This window comes from Carassius carassius, chromosome 45, assembly GCF_963082965.1.
Source record: "Carassius carassius chromosome 45, fCarCar2.1, whole genome shotgun sequence".
Lineage (NCBI taxonomy): Eukaryota > Metazoa > Chordata > Actinopteri > Cypriniformes > Cyprinidae > Carassius > Carassius carassius.
This window is the reverse complement of record NC_081799.1, coordinates 26,071,213-26,094,286: the sequence shown is the minus strand read 5'-3', so window position 1 is coordinate 26,094,286 and position 23,074 is coordinate 26,071,213. Positions and strand designations below refer to the sequence as shown.

The 23,074-nt window shown below is 38.5% G+C and overlaps 1 protein-coding gene across 2 annotated transcripts in view; it reads left to right on the top strand.

The window, feature by feature from the left end:
• The window catches only part of LOC132127807 (netrin receptor UNC5C-like), a 182,123-nt gene that overhangs the window by 77,915 nt on the left and 81,134 nt on the right, over positions 1–23,074 (top strand). For both annotated transcript variants that reach the window (XM_059539938.1, XM_059539939.1), the window contains exon 2: positions 8,682–8,909. In XM_059539938.1, the coding sequence (XP_059395921.1) occupies positions 8,682–8,909 (228 nt within the window). The remainder of the gene's footprint in view (positions 1–8,681; positions 8,910–23,074) is intronic.

Below are 23,074 nucleotides of genomic sequence, written 5' to 3'. Positions count from 1 at the left end.
GTATGTGAATGTGATTGTTGTGCTGTATTTGTGCCGGTGCAGTAGAAAGATGCTTATTGTGTTTGTGTTATTCACAGTGTTTTGATCGGAGTTGAGTTGAGACTGCAGACTCACGATTCTGTTCAAATATCATTTCTTTTGGAGGTCTGCGGCAGATGCAAACGTGGAAAACGTTGACTATATTTCCTTCGGTCCTGTCACAGCTTCAGGAGAAACTTCAGGCGTCTCTTGAAGGATTCATTTCCTCAAATCATGTTATTCCACCCAGCAGCTCTGTCAGGCTCCTCATGTCTTCTCTTGATTTGACAGCGTGCTGGCGATGCCGATTTGACTGCATTCAACTCTTTTCTCCCTTTTGTCTTTGCTAATTGCTTGCAGTTTTACTGCGATGTTCTCCACTGGCTTTTATTTTAGCTGGATGTGTTTCAGAAACACCTCAGACAGGAAAATCATGTCAAAATAAATGCTAAAATAACCCAAGGCAAAATATCATTTAGTTTAAGCTGAAGTACTAAAATAACTAAAAGTAAACCTATATATGTACTAGACATATAAAAAAAAAATAATCCTAAAAGTAAAAAAATAATACACGTAACAATGTTACAAAAAAATACAAATAAATAATAATATATATATTTTTATATTATAATATATATATATTATATATATATTTTTTGTTAGTTGTCTAGGCAAAAGTTTTTGTTTGATTTGAAATAAAATAAAACTGAAATTTACATTAAAATAAAATGACAGACACAACAAATAGATAAATAGGAAAACCCCCACAAAAATTAATAGACAAAAAGATTCAAAAAAATAATCTTATTTCTTGTTGTCAAGTTGTTTAGTTTAATTTGAAGTATTAAAATAAATAAAATTAAAATTGAAATAAGTTAACACTAAATATAAACAAAACATAAAAAACATAAAAAAATACCCCAAAAAGTAATATATTTACAAACAACAAAAAATGTATTCAGCTAGTTGCAAAGGCAAAATTTTGTTTAGTCGAAGTACTAAAATAACTAAAACAAAAACTAAACTAAAATAATAACACACAAAAAAAAAAAATATATATATACATATTTAAAACCCCAAAAAGTAAAAAAAAAATTGCAAAGACACAACACAATTACTACAGCTATAAGAAATGTAAACGCACTTAAAGTAACAAAATAACTAAAACTGAAATAAAAAAAAATATATAGACATATTAGTCAAGACTTGACTTTACCAGACACATTAAAAACACCAGAAAATAATACAATTACAAACACACAACTAAATCACTTAAAATCTCCCTTAAACGAAAATGAGATCAAGTTAATAAAAACTATATAGACCTAATAAAAGCCTCTTACAAACATGCAACGCAACCTTAAACATTTTCTTTCATCGAGTTGTTGAAGGCCAAAAAAGTTTTATTGTAATATAAAACTTCACTCGCTTTCAGAAACACTCCAGATGCAGGAAAATCATGTCAAAGCATGCATTACCCAGAGACAGCAGATTTCACACACATGGCTCGCGCTGCTCTGGGGAAGATCTGTTAATTGAAAAAAAACAATTAGGCTGTTGGTGATGGAGATGCTTAGCTGCTGAACCCGAACCGAAAGGCTCCGAGCACACTTCCTACATCATTTATTCCCAGCAAGCTCTTGTTTGGATACACATGGCCTGCTCGCAGCACACGGGCGGCACATGCAGGGGCTTGTGTTGTGTTTGACTTTTTCTGTCTGGCTTTGAAGATGTTTGGGACCTGAGACACTATAAAGAGAGCCTGGACTCCCCCGCTTCATCTCCAATCCGTCATATGAAAGGGAGGTGAAGAGGATTCGGTGTTTGTTTTCGCTCATGAATGTTATCGCTCCTGTTTTAGCTGGTTATCTTTCCTGTCCACGTCTAGCGCTTCTTTTCAAAGAGTCCTTCCTCTCGTGTGGTGAAGCTACAAAGGACTCGACCTCTTTATTTTAAGAAGCCTCTTCTTTGAGTTATTGAGTTCCTCACAGATCTTTGGTGTCTCTTGCTGTTGAGATCAGACTTTGATATTTTAGATGAGTTATGAAGACCTCTTGAGTTACAGCTACTCCAAACCAGGGGTGCTGTTGAAAGCTAAAACCATTAAAAACACATGTATGGGACTTAAAATACAATAAACATTTAACTGAAATTAGAAAAGAATATAAAAGATATGTATATTATTTCAGCTAGGTGCCTGGGCAAAATTTAGTTCAGTTTACTAAAATAAGTTAAATTGAAGCTGATAATATAAGTTATATAGACCTATAAAAAACTAGAAAGAAAGAAAAGGAATAAAATATATATTTTTTTGCTAAATATTTTATTTTAGCAAGTTGGCAAAGAAAAAATAAGTAAAAAAAAAAAATTTAAAAAGCCAAATTAAAAGTAATTAAATTACACAAATTTAAAAATACTAAAAAGTTATTCAGTTTGTTTAAATACTAAAATAACTAAAACTAAAATCTAATAATTAATAAAAAAAAATTATATTATCATATTAAGAACCTTAAAAAAAGTATAAACTTACCAACAATGAAATTACCAAAAATATAATAAAACTTAAACTTATTTTATTTTAGCTTGTTGTCGAGGCAAAATTGAATTTAGTTTAAGATGAAATACTAAAATAATTAAAACTAAAACTAAAATAAAAAAATTATAAAAAATAATGTATAGAAATATTAAAAACCTCAAAAGTAATAATATTAGAAACTTACTAAAAATGACTAAATATATATAAAAAGAGCTAGTTGCCAAAGCAAAATTGTTAAGATTAAGTTGGAGTACAAACATAACTAAAAGTTAAACTGAACAAAATTAAAAGCAAAGTTATAAAATCACAAAAACTTAAACTTATTGTATTTCATCTAGTTTCCAGGGAAAATTTTCAATTAGTTGCTGTACTTAAGATAATACTGAAGTAAAAATCAATAAAAACTTTATAGACATTAAAAAAACGAATACAATTACAGAATAAAAGTACTAAAACTTTACCTTCAATTAAAATGCAAATTATAGCACTAAAATCTCACTGCTCCAGTCAGATCAGTGCGGTGCGTCTTGTAAGTCTTTTGTCTCTCTCAGCTGAACCTGTAGGGGACGAGGGCCGTATGCAGCTCTATACTGTGATCTGTCGGGTCACTGCGCTGCTCTGCTTTCATATCAGAGCTTACGAGAGAGCCGTTTCATTTTCATGAAGCATTCCAGCAGGAGAAATCCACTTGAAGAGTTTTTGCTGGAATATTCACTCGCTGACCTTCTCTGCCGCTCGCTGCCTCCATCTTTCTCTTTCTGTGTTCATGAGTCAAGCTTTCATTCCGGCTGCAGTTTCCTGAGCACGTCATACAGCATTATATCAGTGTGGATTCAATGTGCTCACGCTTTACAGTTTCCCATGGCATCGCTCTCTCAATATTTACAAATGTAGGGCATCTTCTGGTACTTTTATAAATCGAGAGGCACGATGATGCCACGGGATATTGCTTTTCAAAGAAGTGTTCCGGTTTCATTTATGCACAGAATATGCATCATATTTCTGCAGGAAAAAAGAAAACCTGAAACTTGTTTGGTTACTAGTTGATTTGATGGTCTTAACTGGAAAAGTAGAAAACCTACATGGTGTCTAGTTGCTCAGTGAAGCCAAACCCCAATTGTTTCCCCTCCAGATTTGTTTTAATTTGATTTATGCAAACAATAAAATAAGCATCATAATCCAAATTCACATGTGGATTGATATTCAGAAAAGCCTTTTCGGTTATTATAGTACCATGGCATATTATGATCCCTTTTGCATATTCTTATAGCCTCCGTGGAAATGTATGAAATTAATTTTTAATCTCACTTCATATGGAAGCAATTTGGGAGATTTCTGATTAAAATCGCACGAAAGGATTGCAGATTCATGGGTGAAAGCGAACAGACTACTGCTGCGAGTGGTTTCATGAAGCTTTGCATCAGAGGAGATGAAACACTAATTGCTGTAAGCGTGTTGTTCTAGTTTCCAGAGGTGACGAAGGTCACGGTGTGACGGCTAAAGCTAAAAAACATGCAATTAAAAGACACTCGGCCTGTGACAGCAGCTCCACAGCTTTAGATGATTCAAGGTCAGGGACTTTTATTCCCGTTCTTTCTTTGGTTTTAATTCGATGGAAGGCCTGTTTCTCCGAGGGGAAGGTGTGGTTGTGTTTTCTAGATGTGATTGTGATAACTGTGACTCAAATTACATCCCCGAGCTCCAGCATCAAAGCGTGGCAGCCTGGCGTGAAGGTTTCTCCAGCGTGACGGCATGCAGACGGGGCGGAGCCTAACACGGCCTCTCGGACCACTGGGACAAAACCACAGTCCAGAAAACCTGGAGTAGTTCACTCAAAAATAATAAAAGAGCTAAAAGCGCTCACTCTCAGGCCATCCAAGACTAGGATGAGTTTGTTTCTTCAACAGATTTGGAGAAATGTAGCATTTTATCACTTGCTCAGCAATGGATGCTCTGCAGTGAATGGGTGCCGTCAGAATGAGAGTCCAAACAGCTGATAAAAACATCACAATCCACAAAAAAGCAGAAATGAATCTGACGTTTTTAACTAAAATCTGAGTCTATAATCCATAACACTTCCTCCAGTGAAGAAGTGCATCTGCTGTTGTGTCTCACAGATTAGTTTAGAGCTGTTTAAACGCTGCTTGATCTGTGCAGATTTCTCTCCTGATTCAGACCAGAACACTTCTTCACTGGAGGAAGTGTTATTATGGATTATAGACTCTATGTGTTTGAGTTAAAATCATCTTAATGCTGGATTTGTTTCATCTTTTGTCTTCTCCAGATGTTCACTGATGGACTGGAGTGCTGTGGATTATTGTGATGTTTTTATCAGACTCTCATTCTGACGGCACCCATTCACTGCAGAGCATCCATTGATGAGACACTGATGCAATGCTACATTTCTCCATATCTGTTTCCATGAAAAAACACTTTCAACAAATTTGAACTATTCCTTCAAGGCAAGACAAAACAGATGAATATGGTAAAAAAAGATATTAACATGCTTACCCCAGTTAATGAAAAATACATGTTATGGAAGCAAAATAAGCTGAAATCTCCAAATTGACCAGTGCATTGAAAAGAAAGTGTTTTTTCTTACAGACAGACAGTGCTGATGGGCGCAGCATGAGCTGCATTATGTTGTAGGTTTGATGCTGGAGTGAGTGTGAACTCTTTTCTCTATCTTTTGTCCACTAGAGATCTGCAAATCAGTGTGGGCTTGTTGGCATGAGGGTATTTTTTCATGTTTTTCCATTTCTCGTGTGCTGTTTCACCAGAGAGCCTCTTTTTCTTTTATTCATTATTCCTGCTTCTGTGGAGGTTGATGAATTGGAGATTGCATGCGGAGACGGCACGCTGAAGCCTTTCATGTCCCCGTCTGATCTCTCAGGCCTGCCGCGAGACACAGATAGTGCGGCTCCGCGAGTTTCCTCCGTTCTAGGAGGCCGTTTCTGGGTCAAGGTCTGGATCGCTGGCAGGAGTCGGGGACGTCTCGGTGTCTGCGAGGCTTACATGACTGTCAGTGGTTTGGCACGAGGGCAGCGTTCAAGAAATGTTCAAGTGTGTGTGTTTGGATGCATGTGTGTGTGACTGAGATAGTGATCATGCTCTGCAGGGCTGGCAGTCGCACCGGATCGTGGTTCTGGTCCATAGCTAATTGTCGAGCTGATAAACCTGCCCTGGTTTGCTCAGATACTGTGCAATGGGAAGCTCTCTGAATGCCTTTTCTGTGTTGTTGTGGTGCACTGTGTCTCTCTGCCCTATAATAGAGACCGAATGTTAATGCCCCATGCCAGTTTTTTTAAAGTACAGCACCATGTGTTTTCATTTCTGTTAAAGGGTGCCAATAAGCATTCAATTTCAATTTCAATTTCCATGGTTAAAAAGCATTCTTAAACTCAGGCTCAAAGTGAAGAGGAAAATCACTGGTAAAGTCACGGTAATACAGGTCCTCTTGTGGCTTACTGCTTTTATAAAGTAGTTATAAAGTAGTGCAGCAGCAGCAATATCACAAAATACACCAATCTTCAATAAATAATTAGTGGGTCTCACCGAGGCGAATGTTAGAATTACTGCTTTGAGTAAACCTGAATGTGATTTATAGTTTTCATCTGCTGGATGATAAAATAGGTGGAAAAATCCCAGATGCACATTTAAGATTTAGAAGATCACAGATACTTGAGTCTTTAGGACTCTTTTCAATCCAGGCAGGGAGAAAATACCCAGAAACCACCTCGAAAACACACTTGCAACCATATCGCAAACAAACCTGGGTAGATTACTCATAAATTGTAGTCCATTACTGATTACAGATTACATGACAAAAACTGTAGTTAGTAATCTAGGTTACTCATTTTAGGTAATGTATTCTGACTACTTTTAGATTACTTTAACATGTTAAACTTACCATAAACCAACCCGATATCTACATCATAAAATGCTCCAGGTTTTCTCAAACTTGGCTTAATATAAGACCATAACTTAAATGTAATCCATAAAAAAGTAACTGTAATCTAATTGTAAGCATTATAAAATGTAAATCAAACCAGATACTGGAAGATGTAGGACTCCAGACAATTTTCAATTCAAGTTTTTCAATTCAAGTTTATTTGTATAGCGCTTTTTACAATACAAATCGTTACAAAGCAACTTTACAGAAAATTATGTTTCTACAATATTTAGTAGTAGCTAGTAGTTTGTGCACGTTTGACAGGAACGTGCACAAACGTTTGACAAAAGACCTAACCACCACCCAGAACACACTTGCAACCATATAGCCGTTTGCACACTTTACAGTTTCTTTTGTTGAATGTTTAAATGTAGTTATGGTTTTTGAAAATGGTTTTAACTTTCCGTCGTTTCGTTTAGTAGGTCATGCATGCTTAGAGGTGACCAATGTGGAGGGTCAAGCAGAGGTTATGGCTCCTCTTTAATTAGCAGGTGATTAGAGGCTGGTGACGGGGCAGGTCTGATTTAAGACTTACATGTGATGGAGAGCAGCCACACTCCACCCAGAATCCCCTGTGGCTCTATGTACTAATGCAGTCTCACCCGTTCACCTCCATCTCCTCGTTCCCCTAACACTCAGACATGGGCCTGTTACATCACTGATGATATTGATGTGATGGTCAATGCTGCTTCCTGACATTTTAGAACCACTTCCAAATTTCCAAGAACCGGTTGTTTGATTTCGATTCTGCTTAATGCCGGAACGGAAAGAACCTGTATCTTGTATGTGTGCATTTCAGTTCTGAAAAAGATGTTCCAGGCTGAAACTGACTTCTTTTATATTTATCGACCAGTATGCAGAAAACTGCATCAGTATATCATCATAAACACAGCCAGATTTGTCTCCAACAGATGAGGAAGAAAATGCACGTGTAGTTTTCATTGATGCCAATAAAGAAGCTTTGTAAGAGAGAACAGAGACGCGGTTCGGCCGAGTGCAGAGGTGGGGCCAGAAATCTGCTGTCCTTTCTGTCTCTCGCTCCAGATTCATTCTCCTGTGTAAATAATTGATGTCTGGCGGCCGGTTGTTAAGAATAGAAAGCGTATTTGCAGGTGAAGAATGCCTCTGCGCTTCCCTCTCGTGGATGTCAGAGGGCAGATATTAGAACGTGACCGGCAAACACGGGACGTATAGAGCCCAATCTGTCTCAAGTGCTGTTTCATAGTCCTCGAAGGGAATGTCGAATGCCTCTTCCTGTTTACTTTTCTCTGTGAGCCAGCGTCAGATAAACATAGGTTTGTGTTTGATGAGGAGGACACCGTTGAGGCAGGGCTCAGATGAAAGCCAGGTGTAATTACAGAGGACGGTTACCCATCTGCAGACAAATATCTGTGGAATTATATAAACCAGATTTCCTCGGCTGAAGAAGACAGCCTCAGGTTTGTGGGAAATTAAAATTCACGTATCTAGTCTCAGGCACCGAACATACTGTATTCAAGTATGTGAACGCAAATGCTTCGAGAGATCCAGTATGATTAAACAAGATCAAATACGTACAGCACGATTCAAAAGTATAAGATACAGAGTTTGAAATTGAATGAATTGCCTTAAACACGTTGAAGTTGAATGGAAATGACGAGACATGGATTTTACTGAATTGCCCAATTTATATCTGACCATTTGTCTGTCTTTCTGTCAGTCTATACAAATATCTATCTATCTGATTATCTATCTATCCAGCTCTGCCTGTCTATCCATCTATTCAACCATCTTCTATCCAATTGACTATCTATCCATCCATCCATTGTTCTGATTGTATGTCTATCTAGCTGTCAATCCATCCGACTGTCTGACTGTCTATCCATCTGTCTTTTTGTCCGCCTTTCTATATCTCCAACTATCTACCTGTCAAACCATCCATCCATCCATCCATATCCATCCATATCCATCCATTCTTATTCATTCAGCAGACATTTCTGTCCAAACCAACTTACAAATGTAGTGCCCAGTGTCAAGTTTAAAGTATAAACTGGATCAAAACTGGAACGAGCGTCTGGGTCTGTTTCTCTTTAGCTGTCGTGAATAGTAGCTCACAGCCTCACAGGCAAACACATGAACATATGAACAAGCTCTATCGAAACACTCACTTCTTCTCATCTTCTCCTCGCTCTGTAGATGACGACTATCTGGGATTGGGTGAACTCCCGGAGACGTTCCCCTCGGATCCGCCCGAGCCACTCCCGCACTTCCTGATGGAGCCGGAGGAGGCGTACATTGTCAAGAACAAGCCTGTTAACCTTTACTGCAAAGCCACGCCGGCCACGCAGATCTACTTCAAGTGCAACAGTGAGTGGGTCCATCAGAAGGAGCACACGGTGGAGGAGCGCGTGGACGAGACCTCGGGTTAGTACCGCCGAGAGGGTTCGGATGTTAATGAGATATGTGTGTGTGTGTGTGTGTGTATGTGTGTGTGTATATGTATATGTATATATATATATGTGTGTATATATATATATATATATATATATATATATATAATTTATTTATTTATTTATTTATTTATTTCCTGTAACATTATTATTAAAATATTTTAAATATACATCTATTAAAAAGTTTAAAATAAATATATTATATTATATTACATATAAATATTTTTAATAATGCATATTTTTATGTATTTTATTTTCTTTAATTAAAAAAATTAGTATATGTTTATTTAATTTATATATTACAAAACTATAATATAGGGGTGATGAGATGCTGCTTATAATATTTTAATCATATATTAATAAAGTACATATATTAATAATATTTTAGTATATTCATTGTTAATAAAACTAATACTTAATTATATAAGTTTTGAATAATTATATTTCATATATATCATTTCATTTATATATCTCATATTACATAATAGTTTTTTATAATGTAAATATTAAAAATTAAAAAACATTCTTATTTTTTTTCTTAATTTTTTTTACAGTATATTTTTAATTCGGATATTATAAAAATATAACATTGGGTGATGAGATGCTGCATATAATATTTTAATTATGTATTAATAAAGTACATATATTAATAATATTTTAGTATATTATGTACGCACACAAATTTGAGTGAGAAGGCCTCACATGCACAGCAGCTCTCGTCCCTCGGGCGGTCGGGTCTTAAAGTCAGAAAATCAAGCAAATGAATAATTCAGAGGAGACTTTTTACGGCGCCCCCCACCTTCCTCCAGCTTGTAATGAGAGTGGAATTTCTCAGCCTTGTTAAACTGCGAGGGTTGAACAGAGAAGGCTGTAAACTCGCGATAGAAAGGGTTTGTTTGGGACACGGACATCATTAGGAGGATTTGATGCCCAGATCTTCTGTCTGACACTTGTTTCACATGAACCCTTGGTAACAATCACTCGTGGGATCTGGAGCTTCTCTCTGCAGTTACAGACCGCTTCAGGAGCTCGCTTCAACTCTTCTGTCTCATTTGTGTCTCAACTGTGTTTCTGTTGCTCTGAAGAGTTCAGCGTCTCTCAGCTCATTTTAGCATGTTTTGACCGTTACTTTAGTGCCGCTGTTTCCTGTGATGATGACATTCATTGAATCACGAGCCGCTGGCACCTTTAGATCTGAACCGCTATTTCTCTCCATTCTCTATATTTCATGCGAAAAAAAGTGTTTTCTTTATTTTTAAAAGTTACAATTAAAGTATCAATTTATTTTATGTATTATTATTATTTATATATATATATATATATATATATATATATATATATATATATATATATATACAACCCGAATTCCGGAAAAGTTGGGACGTTTTTTAAATTTTAATAAAATGAAAACTAAAGGAATTTCAAATCACATGAGCCAATATTTTATTCACAATAGAACATAGATGACATAGCAAATGTTTAAACTGAGAAATTTTACACTTTTATCCACTTAATTAGCTCATTTAAAATTTAATGCCTGCTACAGGTCTCAAAAAAGTTGGCACGGGGGCAACAAATGGCTAAAAAAGCAAGCAGTTTTGAAAAGATTCAGCTGGGAGAACATCTAGTGATTAATTAAGTTAATTGATATCAGGTCTGTAACATGATTAGTTATAAAAGCTTTGTCTTAGAGAAGCAGAGTCTCTCAGAAGTAAAGATGGGCAGAGGCTCTCCAATCTGTGAAAGACTGCGTAAAAAAATTGTGGAAAACTTTAAAAACAATGTTCCTCAACGTCAAATTGCAAAGGCTTTGCAAATCTCATCATCTACAGTGCATAACATCATCAAAAGATTCAGAGAAACTGGAGAAATCTCTGTGCGTAAGGGACAAGGCCGGAGACCTTTATTGGATGCCCGTGGTCTTCGGGCTCTCAGACGACACTGCATCACTCATCGGCATGATTGTGTCAATGACATTACTAAATGGGCCCAGGAATACTTTCAGAAACCACTGTCGGTAAACACAATCCGCCGTGCCATCAGCAGATGCCAACTAAAGCTCTATCATGCAAAAAGGAAGCCATATGTGAACATGGTCCAGAAGCGCCGTCGTGTCCTGTGGGCCAAGGCTCATTTAAAATGGACTATTTCAAAGTGGAATAGTGTTTTATGGTCAGACGAGTCCAAATTTGACATTCTTGTTGGAAATCACGGACGCCGTGTCCTCCGGGCTAAAGAGGAGGGAGACCTTCCAGCATGTTATCAGCGTTCAGTTCAAAAGCCAGCATCTCTGATGGTATGGGGGTGCATAAGTGCATACGGTATGGGCAGCTTGCATGTTTTGGAAGGCTCTGTGAATGCTGAAAGGTATATAAAGGTTTTAGAGCAACATATGCTTCCCTCCAAACAACGTCTATTTCAGGGAAGGCCTTGTTTATTTCAGCAGGACAATGCAAAACCACATACTGCAGCTATAACAACAGCATGGCTTCGTCGTAGAAGAGTCCGGGTGCTAACCTGGCCTGCCTGCAGTCCAGATCTTTCACCTATAGAGAACATTTGGCGCATCATTAAACGAAAAATACGTCAAAGACGACCACGAACTCTTCAGCAGCTGGAAATCTATATAAGGCAAGAATGGGACCAAATTCCAACAGCAAAACTCCAGCAACTCATAGCCTCAATGCCCAGACGTCTTCAAACTGTTTTGAAAAGAAAAGGAGATGCTACACCATGGTAAACATGCCCCGTCCCAACTATTTTGAGACCTGTAGCAGAAATCAAAATTGAAATGAGCTCATTTTGTGAATAAAATTGTAAACTTTCTCAGTTTAAACATTTGCTATGTTATCTATGTTCTATTGTGAATAAAATATTGGCTCATGTGATTTGAAAGTCTTTTAGTTTTCATTTTATTAAAATTTAAAAAACGTCCCAACTTTTCCGGAATTCGGGTTGTATATATATATACACACACACATAGGGTTCGAAATGACTTGGGACTCTTGGGGGGTCCCCTAAAATTTTATTAATTAGCAAACAAATGTATGATCAAAAAAGAGAGAGGTAATCGAAGCCCTCGCCCCGCTGCAAATATCTAGATACTTACATCCCCGGCCCACCAATATAGTAACAGAGTAAAATGAAATTCTGAAAAACTATCTATCACTTCTTCTTGCTTTACTACTCCTTCCAATACTTCCCGAAAACAATTTCACCTGATGATTTGAGTAGCTCTTTTTGAAAAGTTCTAGGATGATTGGGGTAATTTTGTAGGGCAGGCCTAGTGCCTCTGTATAGAAAATAATAAACAAAGTAGAAAGATTATAAATACAATAGAACAAAACAAACATGTGAAATAAAGCAGTGCTTTTGGTTTTTCAGGTAAATTAACTGTATTAAGTTACAGAAATCGAATAATCAAATGTATAATCAATGTAAAGTGAAAGTGATGTGACATACAGCCAAGTATGGTGACCCATACTCGGAATTCGTGCTCTGCTTTTTTAACCCATCCAAAGTGCACACACACATAGCAGTGAACACACACACACACTGTGAACACACACCCGGAGCAGTGGGCATCATTTATGCTGCGGCGCCCGGGGAGCAGTTGGCGGTTCGATGCCTTGCTCAAGGGCACCTCAGTCGTGGTATTGAGGGTGGAGAAAGCACTGTACATGCACTCCCCCCACCCACAATTCCTGCCGGCCTGAGACTCGAACTCACAACCTTTCGATTGCGAGTCTAACCATTAGGCCACGACTTCCCTTACATTAAATATGATTCATATAATTAATACAGTTCATCTTTAGCTACAAAAGTGTATTTTCTCTTTCTCTTTCGTTGTTTGATTAACTTTGGTGACACAAACAGCTGCAGGTAAATTGGGTTGCTGTCCCTTTAAGATGAATGCATGTATCTAATACCGGTAATGACACGCATCCGTTTTCTTTCTCTGACTGCGTTTACGGGGAAACTCGTTGAGACGGGCACTTTGACTTCTTTTTTCAAACACGTCGTTCATTTTTTTTCGTTCAAACACCGATAAGAAAGACAAGGGAATTCGGTATTCACGAACTTCTGTCTGCGACTGTGTGGCTCTGTGCGTCAACAGACCAGTCTACATTTGGATGTTTAACATAAATATATAAACTACTGATACAGCAAAGACAACGTCGGCAGTATTGACGGCAAAATAGGCTACAGCATATTTCGTTCTCTATTGACAGGAAGTTTTTTTAAAGCAGAATTTGATGAGAATTTGATACAGTTGCAGATACAATAGAGAGTAAAAGAAACACTAGGCCGGAGTAGGGGTGGGCGATAAATATCGTACGATAATTAATGCGCATCTTGTCGGTAAAGCCGGTTATCTAATCAGCTGTAAATTCCATCAGGTGCGTGATTTCACATAGAGCAGCTGTTACTTCACGGAGCTGTTGTTAACTGACTAGCTGCGCAAATCCATGTTCATTATCATAGTTTATTTGCATTCAAAAAACGATAAGAAAGACAAGGGAATTCGGTATTCACGAACTTCTTAATATTTTACTATAAGAAATTATGGAGATATATACACAATCGAAGCACTTACAGGATTTTCATTCAGGATTTCACTCTTCATGATGTCTCTTTTTGCCGCGTTCATCTAGTACGTGTCTGCGGGAGCACCATAACAATCAGTGACGCTGTATAGGAACTCACTCAGCTAATAGCTGCACTGATTGCTGTCTCGCGCTAAGAAATCAATTAATTACCATTATAAATACAAAATGTCACTAAAACCTATAATTTTCACAATCTTTTTAATGTTAAAATATATCCAAATATATCCAAAATCCAAAAATGAATTCTTATGGGGGGTCCCTAATGACTTATGGACCCCCCCTCACCCCCCTCAATTCGAACCCTATATATATATATATATATATATATATATATATATATATATATATATATATATATATATATATATATATATATATATATAGTTGGTTATATATTTATTATTGTTGTTAGCCTGGTTTGGAGTGTAACTACAGTGAATACAGTTATATATTTGATTTATTATTTATATATTTTTAATGATTTTCTAGTTTGTTATTAAAGTGTAAATTTATTTCTTGTATTAATATATTACTACAATATGAAATAGTGATGATGTGATATAATACATACATGGCATATATAGTAGAGATGTAACGATTAACTGCGAGCTTCTTGAAAATCCATTCAAAATGTGACTATTCAAATCGGTTGAGATGCTAAACAAATCGCGATTCAATTAGTGGGAGGAGTTTATATGAATGTCTGTCTGAGGGGAACCTAACTGTCTTTAGAAAACTTTTCTTTTCATCTTGCCTTATAAAGTTTATGAGTGCAGAGCTGCTTTGTTTACAGCGGTAACCAAGGAAACACTTTAAGTGCCACCTGCTGGCAGAAAGTGAATCTGCGTCTCGTTTTGCTAATTTTATGCAGATATTTTTTAGTTAAACCATTCTGCTTTTGCTTCAACTTTTTTTCTTATCTAAATCTAATTTAGATTAAAAACTGCTCATGTTGCATGTATGCAGCATATTTGTTTGGATCATAATTAAAATGCAGTGGTTGCCCCTAATGTTAAATGCAAAGAGCACTCAAATCTATTTATATGAAGAGATTTATTTTATTTGTGATATTTTTTTGATTTGGGGCTGGGTTTAAAATTTCTATTTAGTATTGTTATTTACGTTTACATTATATTTAAATTTGGTTATTTAGCAGATGCTCCAAAGCCACTTACAAATGAGGACAATAGAAGCAACCAAAACCAACAAAAATAATAATATTCAAGTGCTATATTATAGTGTAATGTTTTATTTTCACAAAGAAACGTGCAGCATTTTGTACAAGCTATAAAAAAGGACACATTTAATTTATAATTTGTCTTAAATATCATTTTGTGAAAAAATAAATAAATCGTGAATCGAATCGTGAGTTGAGTGAATTGTTACATTCCTAATATATAGTTTATTTTTATTTAATTTTAATTTTTTGTGTTATTTTTTTGTTGTCAGTCCAGTTTGGTTTCTAAACATCTCTTTTTTATGCAGTTTTGCTTATAAAAAAAAGAGACGCATTATAATCTAAAAGACAACTTGACATTTTTGCTAAACGAATGTGTTAAAAATATGACATCGATGCCATGACCAATTGCACAATTTGGCACATTGTTTGTTACTTGATTTTGTCCGGTCTGAATTTGTAATTTATTATCATGTAAACCCACAGCATAGACCGTTTATTGAATCCTGCAGAGGATGGGAGTGATGTTGGGCTGGAATTGAGGTTCTGGACAATGCTGGCGTGTGTGTGTGTCCGTGGGGATTTAATATCCAGCCGTTCAATAGGGACGTGGCACTGAATGCCAGAGAGCCAGATTGCTACCTGTGTGCTCGCGGCGACAACTCAATTTCCCTTCTTTGGCAGCTGAATGCAGCCAATCAAAGCAGCCGTGTCCTCTGTAATGGCTCCAGACCCTCGGGGTGTTTGATTCTCTCTCACACTGACCATTGTGATTCACTGGAGGAACCTGCTAAAACTTCACACGCACAATAACATGCATCAAACAGACATGCAGATTGAATTGAATAGAAATAAAATCTTCATCTGTGTATTGGGGTTTAAGTTTAAAGCTAGCAGCAAACTGGTTTTCAATTATCCTGTCCGCAGCTTTCTTAGCTGTGACATTGATGAAGATGAGGTTTACGCGGAGTATGGGCCCTTGTCCCTGAATGTCAGAGGAGTTTGTGTGCTGAGAACACAAATGTGAAACTTTATCTTTATCTGAGACTTAATCACTCCAGAGCCAGGCTAATAACGGACTCCTGGAAGAGGAAGAGAGAAAAACAGAATTGCTCTCCTCTCCTCACTCCTCTTCTCTCCTGTCCTCTCTCCTCCCCTCACTCCTCTCCTCTCCTGTTCTCTCTTCTCCCCTCACCTCTCTTCTCTCCTCTCCTGTCCTCTCTGCTCCCCTCTCTCCTCTCCTCCCCTCACTCCTGTCCTCTCTCCTCCCCTCTCTCCTCTCCTCTCCTGTCCTCTCTCCTCCCCTCACTCCTCTCCTCTCCTGTCCTCTCTCCTCCCCTCTCCTCCCCTCTCTCCTCTCTCCTCCCCTCATTCCTATCCTGTCCTCTCTCCTCCCCTCACTCCTCTTCTCTCCTCTCCTGTCCTCTCTCCTCCCCTCACTCCTCTCCTCTCCTTTCTTGTCCTCTCTCCTCCCCTCTCTCCTCTCCTCTCCTGTCCTGTCCTCTCTCCTCTCCTGTCTCCTCTCCCCTCTACTCTACTCTCCTGTCATCTTTCCTCCCCTCTCTCCTCTCCTGTCCTGTCCTCCTCCCCTCTGTCCCTTCCTGTCCTCTCTTCCCCCCTCTCCTCTCCTCTCCTCTCCTGTCCTGTCCTTTCTCCTCCCCTCTCCTGTCCTCTCTCCTCCCCTACTCCTCTCCTCTCCTGTCATCTTTCCTCCCCCCTCTCCTCTCCTGTCCTCCCCTCTCTCCTCTCCTGTCATCTCTCCTCTCCTGTCCTGTCCTCCCCTCTCTCCTCTCCTGTTCTCCCCTCTCTCCTCTCCTCTCCTCTCCTCTCTCCTGTCCTCCTCCCCTCTCTCCTCTCCTGTCCTCTCTTCCCCTCTCTCCTCTCCTTTCCTCTCTCCTCTCTACTCTACTCCCCTCTCTCCTCTCCTCTCCTCTCCTGTCCTGGCCTCCTCCCATCTCTCCTCCCCTCTCTCCTCTCCTCTCCTGTCCTCTCTGCTCCCCTCTCTCCTCTCCTCTCTTCTCCCCTCTACTCTACTCTCCTGTCATCTTTCCTCCCCTCTCTCCTCTCCTCTCTTCTCCCCTCTACTCTCCTTTCCTGTCATCTTTCTTCCCCCCTCTCCTCTCCTGTCCTCCCCTCTCTCCTCTCCTCTCCTCTCTCCTGTCCTCCTCCCCTCTCTCCTCTCCTGTCCTCTCTTCCCCTCTCTCCTCTCCTGTCCTCTCTCCTCTCTACTCTACTCCCCTCTCTCCTCTTCTCTCTACTCTCCTCTCCTGTCCTGGCCTCCTTCCCTCTCTCCTGCCCTCTCTCCTGCCCTCTCTCCTCTCATCTCCTGTCCTCTCTGCTCCCCTCTCTTCTCTCCTCTTCCCTCTACTCTACTCTCCTGTCATCTTTCCTCCCCTCTCTCCTCTCCTCTCCTGTCCTCTCTCCTCTCCTCTCTACTCTACTCTCCTGTCATCTTTCCTCCCCTCTCTCCTCTCCTCTCCTGTCCTCTCTCCTCTCCTCTCTACTCTACTCTCCTGTCATCTTTCCTCCCCTCTCTCCTCTCCTCTCCCATCTCCCCTCCCCACCTCTCCTGTCCTCCTCCCCTCTCTCCTCTCCTCTCCTGTCCTGTCCTCCTCCCCTCTCTCCTCTCCTCTCATCTCCTGTCCTCCCCTCTCTCCTCTCCTCCCCTGTCCAGTCCTCCTCGCCCCTCTCCTCTCCTGTCCTCCCCTCTCTCCTCTCCTGTCCTGTCCTCCTCTTCTCTCTACTCTCCTCCGCTCTCTCCTCTCCTCTCCTCCCCTGTCCTGTCCTCCCCTCTCTCCTCTCCTCTCCTGTCCTCCCCTCTCTCCTCTCCTGTCCTGTCCTCCTCTCCTCTCTACTCTCCTCCCCTCTCTCCTCTCCTCTCCTCCCCTGTCCTGTCCTCCTCCCCTCTCTCCTCTCCTCCCCTGTCCAGTCCTCCCCCCTCTCTCCTCCCCTGTCTTCCTCTCCTCTCTCCTCCCCTCTCTCCTCTCCTCTCCACCCCTGTCCTGTCCTCCTCTCCTCTCCTCTCTCCTCTCCTGTCCTCCCCTGTCCTCTCTCCTCTCCTCTCTACTCTCCTCTCCTGTCATCTTTCCTCCCCTCTCTTCTCTCCTCCCCTGTCCTGTCCTCCTCCCCCTCTTCCCTATCCTCTCCTCTCCTGTCCTCCCCTCTCTCCTCTCCTGTCTTCTCCTGTCCTCCCCTCTCTCCTCTCCTGTCCTCCCCTCTCTCCTCTCCTCTCTACTCTCCTCCCCTCTCTCCTCTCCTGTCCTCCCCTCTCTCCTCTCTCCTCTCCTGTCCTCCCCTCTCTCCTCTCTCCTCTCCTGTCCTCCCCTCTCTCCTCTCCTCTCTCCTCTCCTCCCCTCTCTCCTCTCTCCTCTCCTGTCCTCCCCTCTCTTCTCTCTCCTCTCCTCCCCCCTCTCCTCTCCTGTCCTGTCCTCCTCCCCTCTCTCCTCTCCTCTCCTCTCCTCTCCTGTCATCCTCTCTCCTCTCCTCCCCTCTCTCCTCTCCTCTCCTGTCATCCTCCCCTCTCTCCTCTACTCTCCTCTCCTCTCCTCCCCCTCTCCTCTCCTTCTCCCCTCTCTCCTCTCTCCTCTCCTCTCCTCTCTCCTCCCCTCTCCCCTCTCTCCTCTCTCCCCTCTCTCCTCTCTTGTCCTCCTTCCCTCTCTCCTTTCTTCTGTTGTGATGCTCTCTCTTGCACTGCTTTTCTTGGTGTATTTGGTCAGAGAAGCAGATTAACAGACATTTTGCGTGGAGCTGAAGCAGAGCTGCGCGGCTCCAGCCTACTGTCCCCAAAATAAATAAATAAAGAGTTGGCTTACTGCAGAGGCTGAGCAGCAGATCATTAGCTTGCTGCAAATGGATTTCTCTGGAAGCCAACGGAGTGGCTTTGTGGAGAAACACCTACTCAAATGTTCTCCTATCGATCCGGCCTCTTAAACACTCATCCGATGAGCCGTTCGGGGATCGTGCCTATTTATAGCATCTGAATGATTGCTATGGGTGTGAGCCGGTTTTCATCCGTGAGCTACGGCACTTAGGAGTGACACAAGATGGATGGCAGTTGATTTGTTTCCTCTGAGCCTTGTGTTTCTCACCTGCCGTGATTAATTATGTCACTTGCCACACAAAACGGCCACCAGGAGTAAATAGGAACGCTTCAATTTTATTTCTTTTGTCAAAAGTGTCAGTCTCATCATGAACTGTCTCATCATGTGTAGGTTTAATCCAGCAAGTGCTGTCCAGATATCATCTTATTTGGCTGAAATAAGTATATATAAGAATACTATATATAAGAATAAAAATGTAAAAAAAAGCAATATTTTATATCCATTTTCTATTTAATAATGAATAACCATAAATATTATATAATATAATTAGTAAATATAATTTTTATATTTTATATTATATAATATAAAAATAATATAATGACATATATAATATATATGATAATATATAAAAAAATAAAATATTTAATTATGTCTATTTTATGTGAAGATTGAGATTTAACATGATGGCTGATATGAATGTGAATTTAACTGATATTATCTTTAAAATTTAAAATTATTTAAATGTAGTTTTTTATTTATATTTAACATTTAGTATTGTATAATGTTTATTTAATTTTTATATGATATGATTTTATATTTAATTTAACTTATTTTTTTAAATCAGTATTTATTTTTATTTATAATTACATATTATTTATATTTATTTCACAGATATGAATTATAAAATTATATTATTTAATAAACATTTTAAATGATACAATTATATTAAAAAATATATTTTTATAATGTATATCTACAAATGTTACATTATTTTACATGAAATATTGTGCAAGTTTGTTTATTTTTAAAACTATGATCGTTTTTAATATTTTATATTATTTTACCTGTTTTATTTTGTTTTATATTGTATAATTTATACAATTGTTAAATTTAATAAACATTTTTAAATATATAAAACATGAAAGATTTTAAAATTTGTATTTTTATATTTAACTTTATGATTTATATTTTAAATTGATATGAATTGAACTTCAATTTATTATTTAATCTAGAATTCATTCTACAATCATTTTTCTAATAAGTTAAAATGGACATCAATTTCTATAATACAGTTAAAAATATATATTTTTTAAATATTATACTTTAAACATTTTGACTTATTTTTTTATTGTCAATATTATTATATATAATAAAATATTAGAACATTACTGTTTATTATTTGCCATATTCAAACAATTCAATGATTTAAAACAGTACAGTACAGTACATAATGCTTGTATATTTCTCTGTGCTGAAGCTCCAGCATCACACAAGTTTTAATTATTGAAGCTGATAGTGGCTCATAAACAGGGTCAATCACGCTGCGGTCACTGAGCAGCCGTTCCCACAGGCCTCTGCCTCAATCAAACCACTTCACGTCGCTCCTCATGCCATTGTTTCCAGGCCAGACTTTGATGTTTCGTCTGTGAGCGTCTGAAATGAGTTTGTGAGGAGCTGAATGACGGCCTCGGGAATAATTCGGTCGAAGATGAACGCCGCATTTCCAATAAAGCTTTTCTGCATTGTAGCTTCCAATATAATGCAGTTTTGATGCAAATATAACTGCAAGTTGAAGTGATTGTTGGCTTTGGAGGACAGGAATAATGTGTGAGAAATGTGGGCTCTATTCAGCGCATTAGAAATGTCATTTCAGTGCCAGCTCTAGATTCCTAATCCTAATAAGCGGCTAAATAACTGGAGAGAGAATACAGGCCTGTTTGTCTTCATTTCTACAGCGTGTAACGTGTGCAGTACAATAACTGCTGGATTGTTTCACTTCAGGATTTACAACAGAACATTAACATGAGACTGAGTTTGCAAATCATTTCACTTCCATAATGTGACGTGTTTCTGAGAGAAACATGATTTTGAGCTGCATGTACTGGATATTGATTTGATTGCATGGTGAAAAGTGAGCGTTTAATATATCAGAATGGAGCCGGACATGAGTGAGAGTTCACTAAACACTTATCTAGATATCTGACTGCTGGTTCACATAATTACAGTAGCTTTATGGTCTAGATAGAAAATCAGATAGAAACTAAAGTAATTTTAGTGATGGAGCAATTTATTGTATTTGTCGACAGATTATTAAAGCATTTATAATAGCATAGAAGTTATGTCTGACAGTGTGACGTTAAACTAGATCCAACTTTTTAAAATAATTTTATATATATATAGAATATGATTTAGAATTATTTTAATATGAATTTTAAATATATTTATAAAATGTAAAAAAATATTTTACAATTATTTATTATTCTACAATAACATAAGAGTTATGCAAATCTTCTATACATTTTTTTGTAATAAAATAATTATTATTTTTATAGTAATTTAGAAAGTATTTTTAGAATGATAAAAAATAACAAATTATTTTACAAATTATTATATATATATTCAAATAAAAAATTATATTTATATGTGTTTATATTATCACATATTATATATTTATCTATTTATCTATTTTTATACTATCTATTTAGAGACTATCTGTACTTTCAGTTTGGTAAGTCAAGTCACCTTTATTTATATAGTGCCTTTAACTGTACATACAGATTGTGTCAAAGCAGCTTTACAATATTAAATAGTCAAATAGTGTAATTATGCAAAAGGACAATAGTAAACACTCAATTTTCAGTTAAAGGCAGTTCATCATTGAATTCAGTGATGTCATCATCCAGCTCAGTTCAGTTTAATCAGTATTTATTATAATAAAAATGTATAGAATTGTATATGTTTATAATTTATCTGAATGCATACTGTATATGGAAAAAAAAGTATATTACACTTTTCCCTTTCATGTCATTTAAATCTAACGGATTAAAATAAACCATATTCATACATGAGTATGAAATAAATAAGTAAAAAACATTGTCATCCTTTTTTTTTTACTTTGTGAGGAGTCAAGCACATGTGTGATTTAAAATGTGTGCAGATGAATGAAGCAACAAGCAATTAGTCTGTAGAAGAAGCTGGATGGAGGAGAGCAGAGCAGCACATTAGCATAGAGGATTACTGCAGCTTTACGACTCGAGCTGGAGCCGCTGGCCACACAACCCAAGCACAACCTGTGCCCAAAAACCACCTCACACACACACACACACACACAGCTGAGCGACGTCTCCTCTTACACACTCATCCAAGAGAGATGCGAGAATGATACGTCATGTTTCTGATCGGATTAACCGAGCCTCTCTGTTGATATATATGGCTGGAGGCGTGAAGTATAGATGGAGGCCGTGGTGTGGGTGTGTTCATTTGTTTAGCGTCCAGTGGACAGATGAACAATAATCAGGAGTTTAGCAAACAGGATCAGGCCGGCGTGATGCTCCAAATGCGGCTAGAAAAGAGTCCAAACAGCTCAATCATCCTGGCAGTCCATCTGTGTGTGTGTGTGTGCGTGCATCTGTGTTTGATCACGCTCATATGATGATCTCTACACGTTATTGTCATGTGTGTGTGTTTCTGAGTGCAACCAAACACATGCATGAAACGTGAAGAATATATTCCAGCAGAGACGTGAGAGAGCAGATGTAAAATCAGCACTGGGTTTATATAATAGTGTCCAAAGTTTTGGAGTTTCGTTGTTTTCTAGATGGAGCTGTACATTATAACCAATTGCTTGTATGGCCTAGAAAGAAAGTCAGAAATAAAAGAAAGTCATTTCAGTGATGGAGCAATATATTGCATTTGTTGACAGATTATGAAACCATTTTTTGCTTTGATATATCTCGAAAGTGGCATTCTGCAGTATGCCATGTTAAACAGTTCTATTCTATTATACTCTATTCTGTTCTATATATAAAATATTAAGTATTAATTTAGAGCTGAAACAACTAATTAATAACTAGCATTCAGCGGGATGTGGGAGTATTTTACTTTGAGCCTTCAAAAAAGAAGAGTAACCTGTAAACTCTGCACTACTGAACTGTTTAAGGGGTCGTTCACATATTGCGTCTTTTGGGCGCTCAAGTTCGTTACTTCCAATGTAGGCGCGCAGTATGCGCGCTCATAATGGAAGCGACGCGGTCGCGACGCGCCCGTTTTTCCAGGCCCGTCCGCATTGAGTTAAAAACATCTCAACTTTTCAGAGAGCCGCAAGCGCACTGCGGGTGCGATTTTTAGAGCTGCAAATCCATTTATCCTTTGCTGAAATTTCCGCGTCTTCATGGAGAGAGCACGTCATGGTTGCTTAGCAAAGGCAGACGCCTCAGGGGCGCAACTGCACGAGCGCTTTGGAAAGAAGGAGAAAGCGGTGCACCTAGCGTTTTCCACGCGTTTTAGGCACGATTTGTGAACGGCCCCTAAG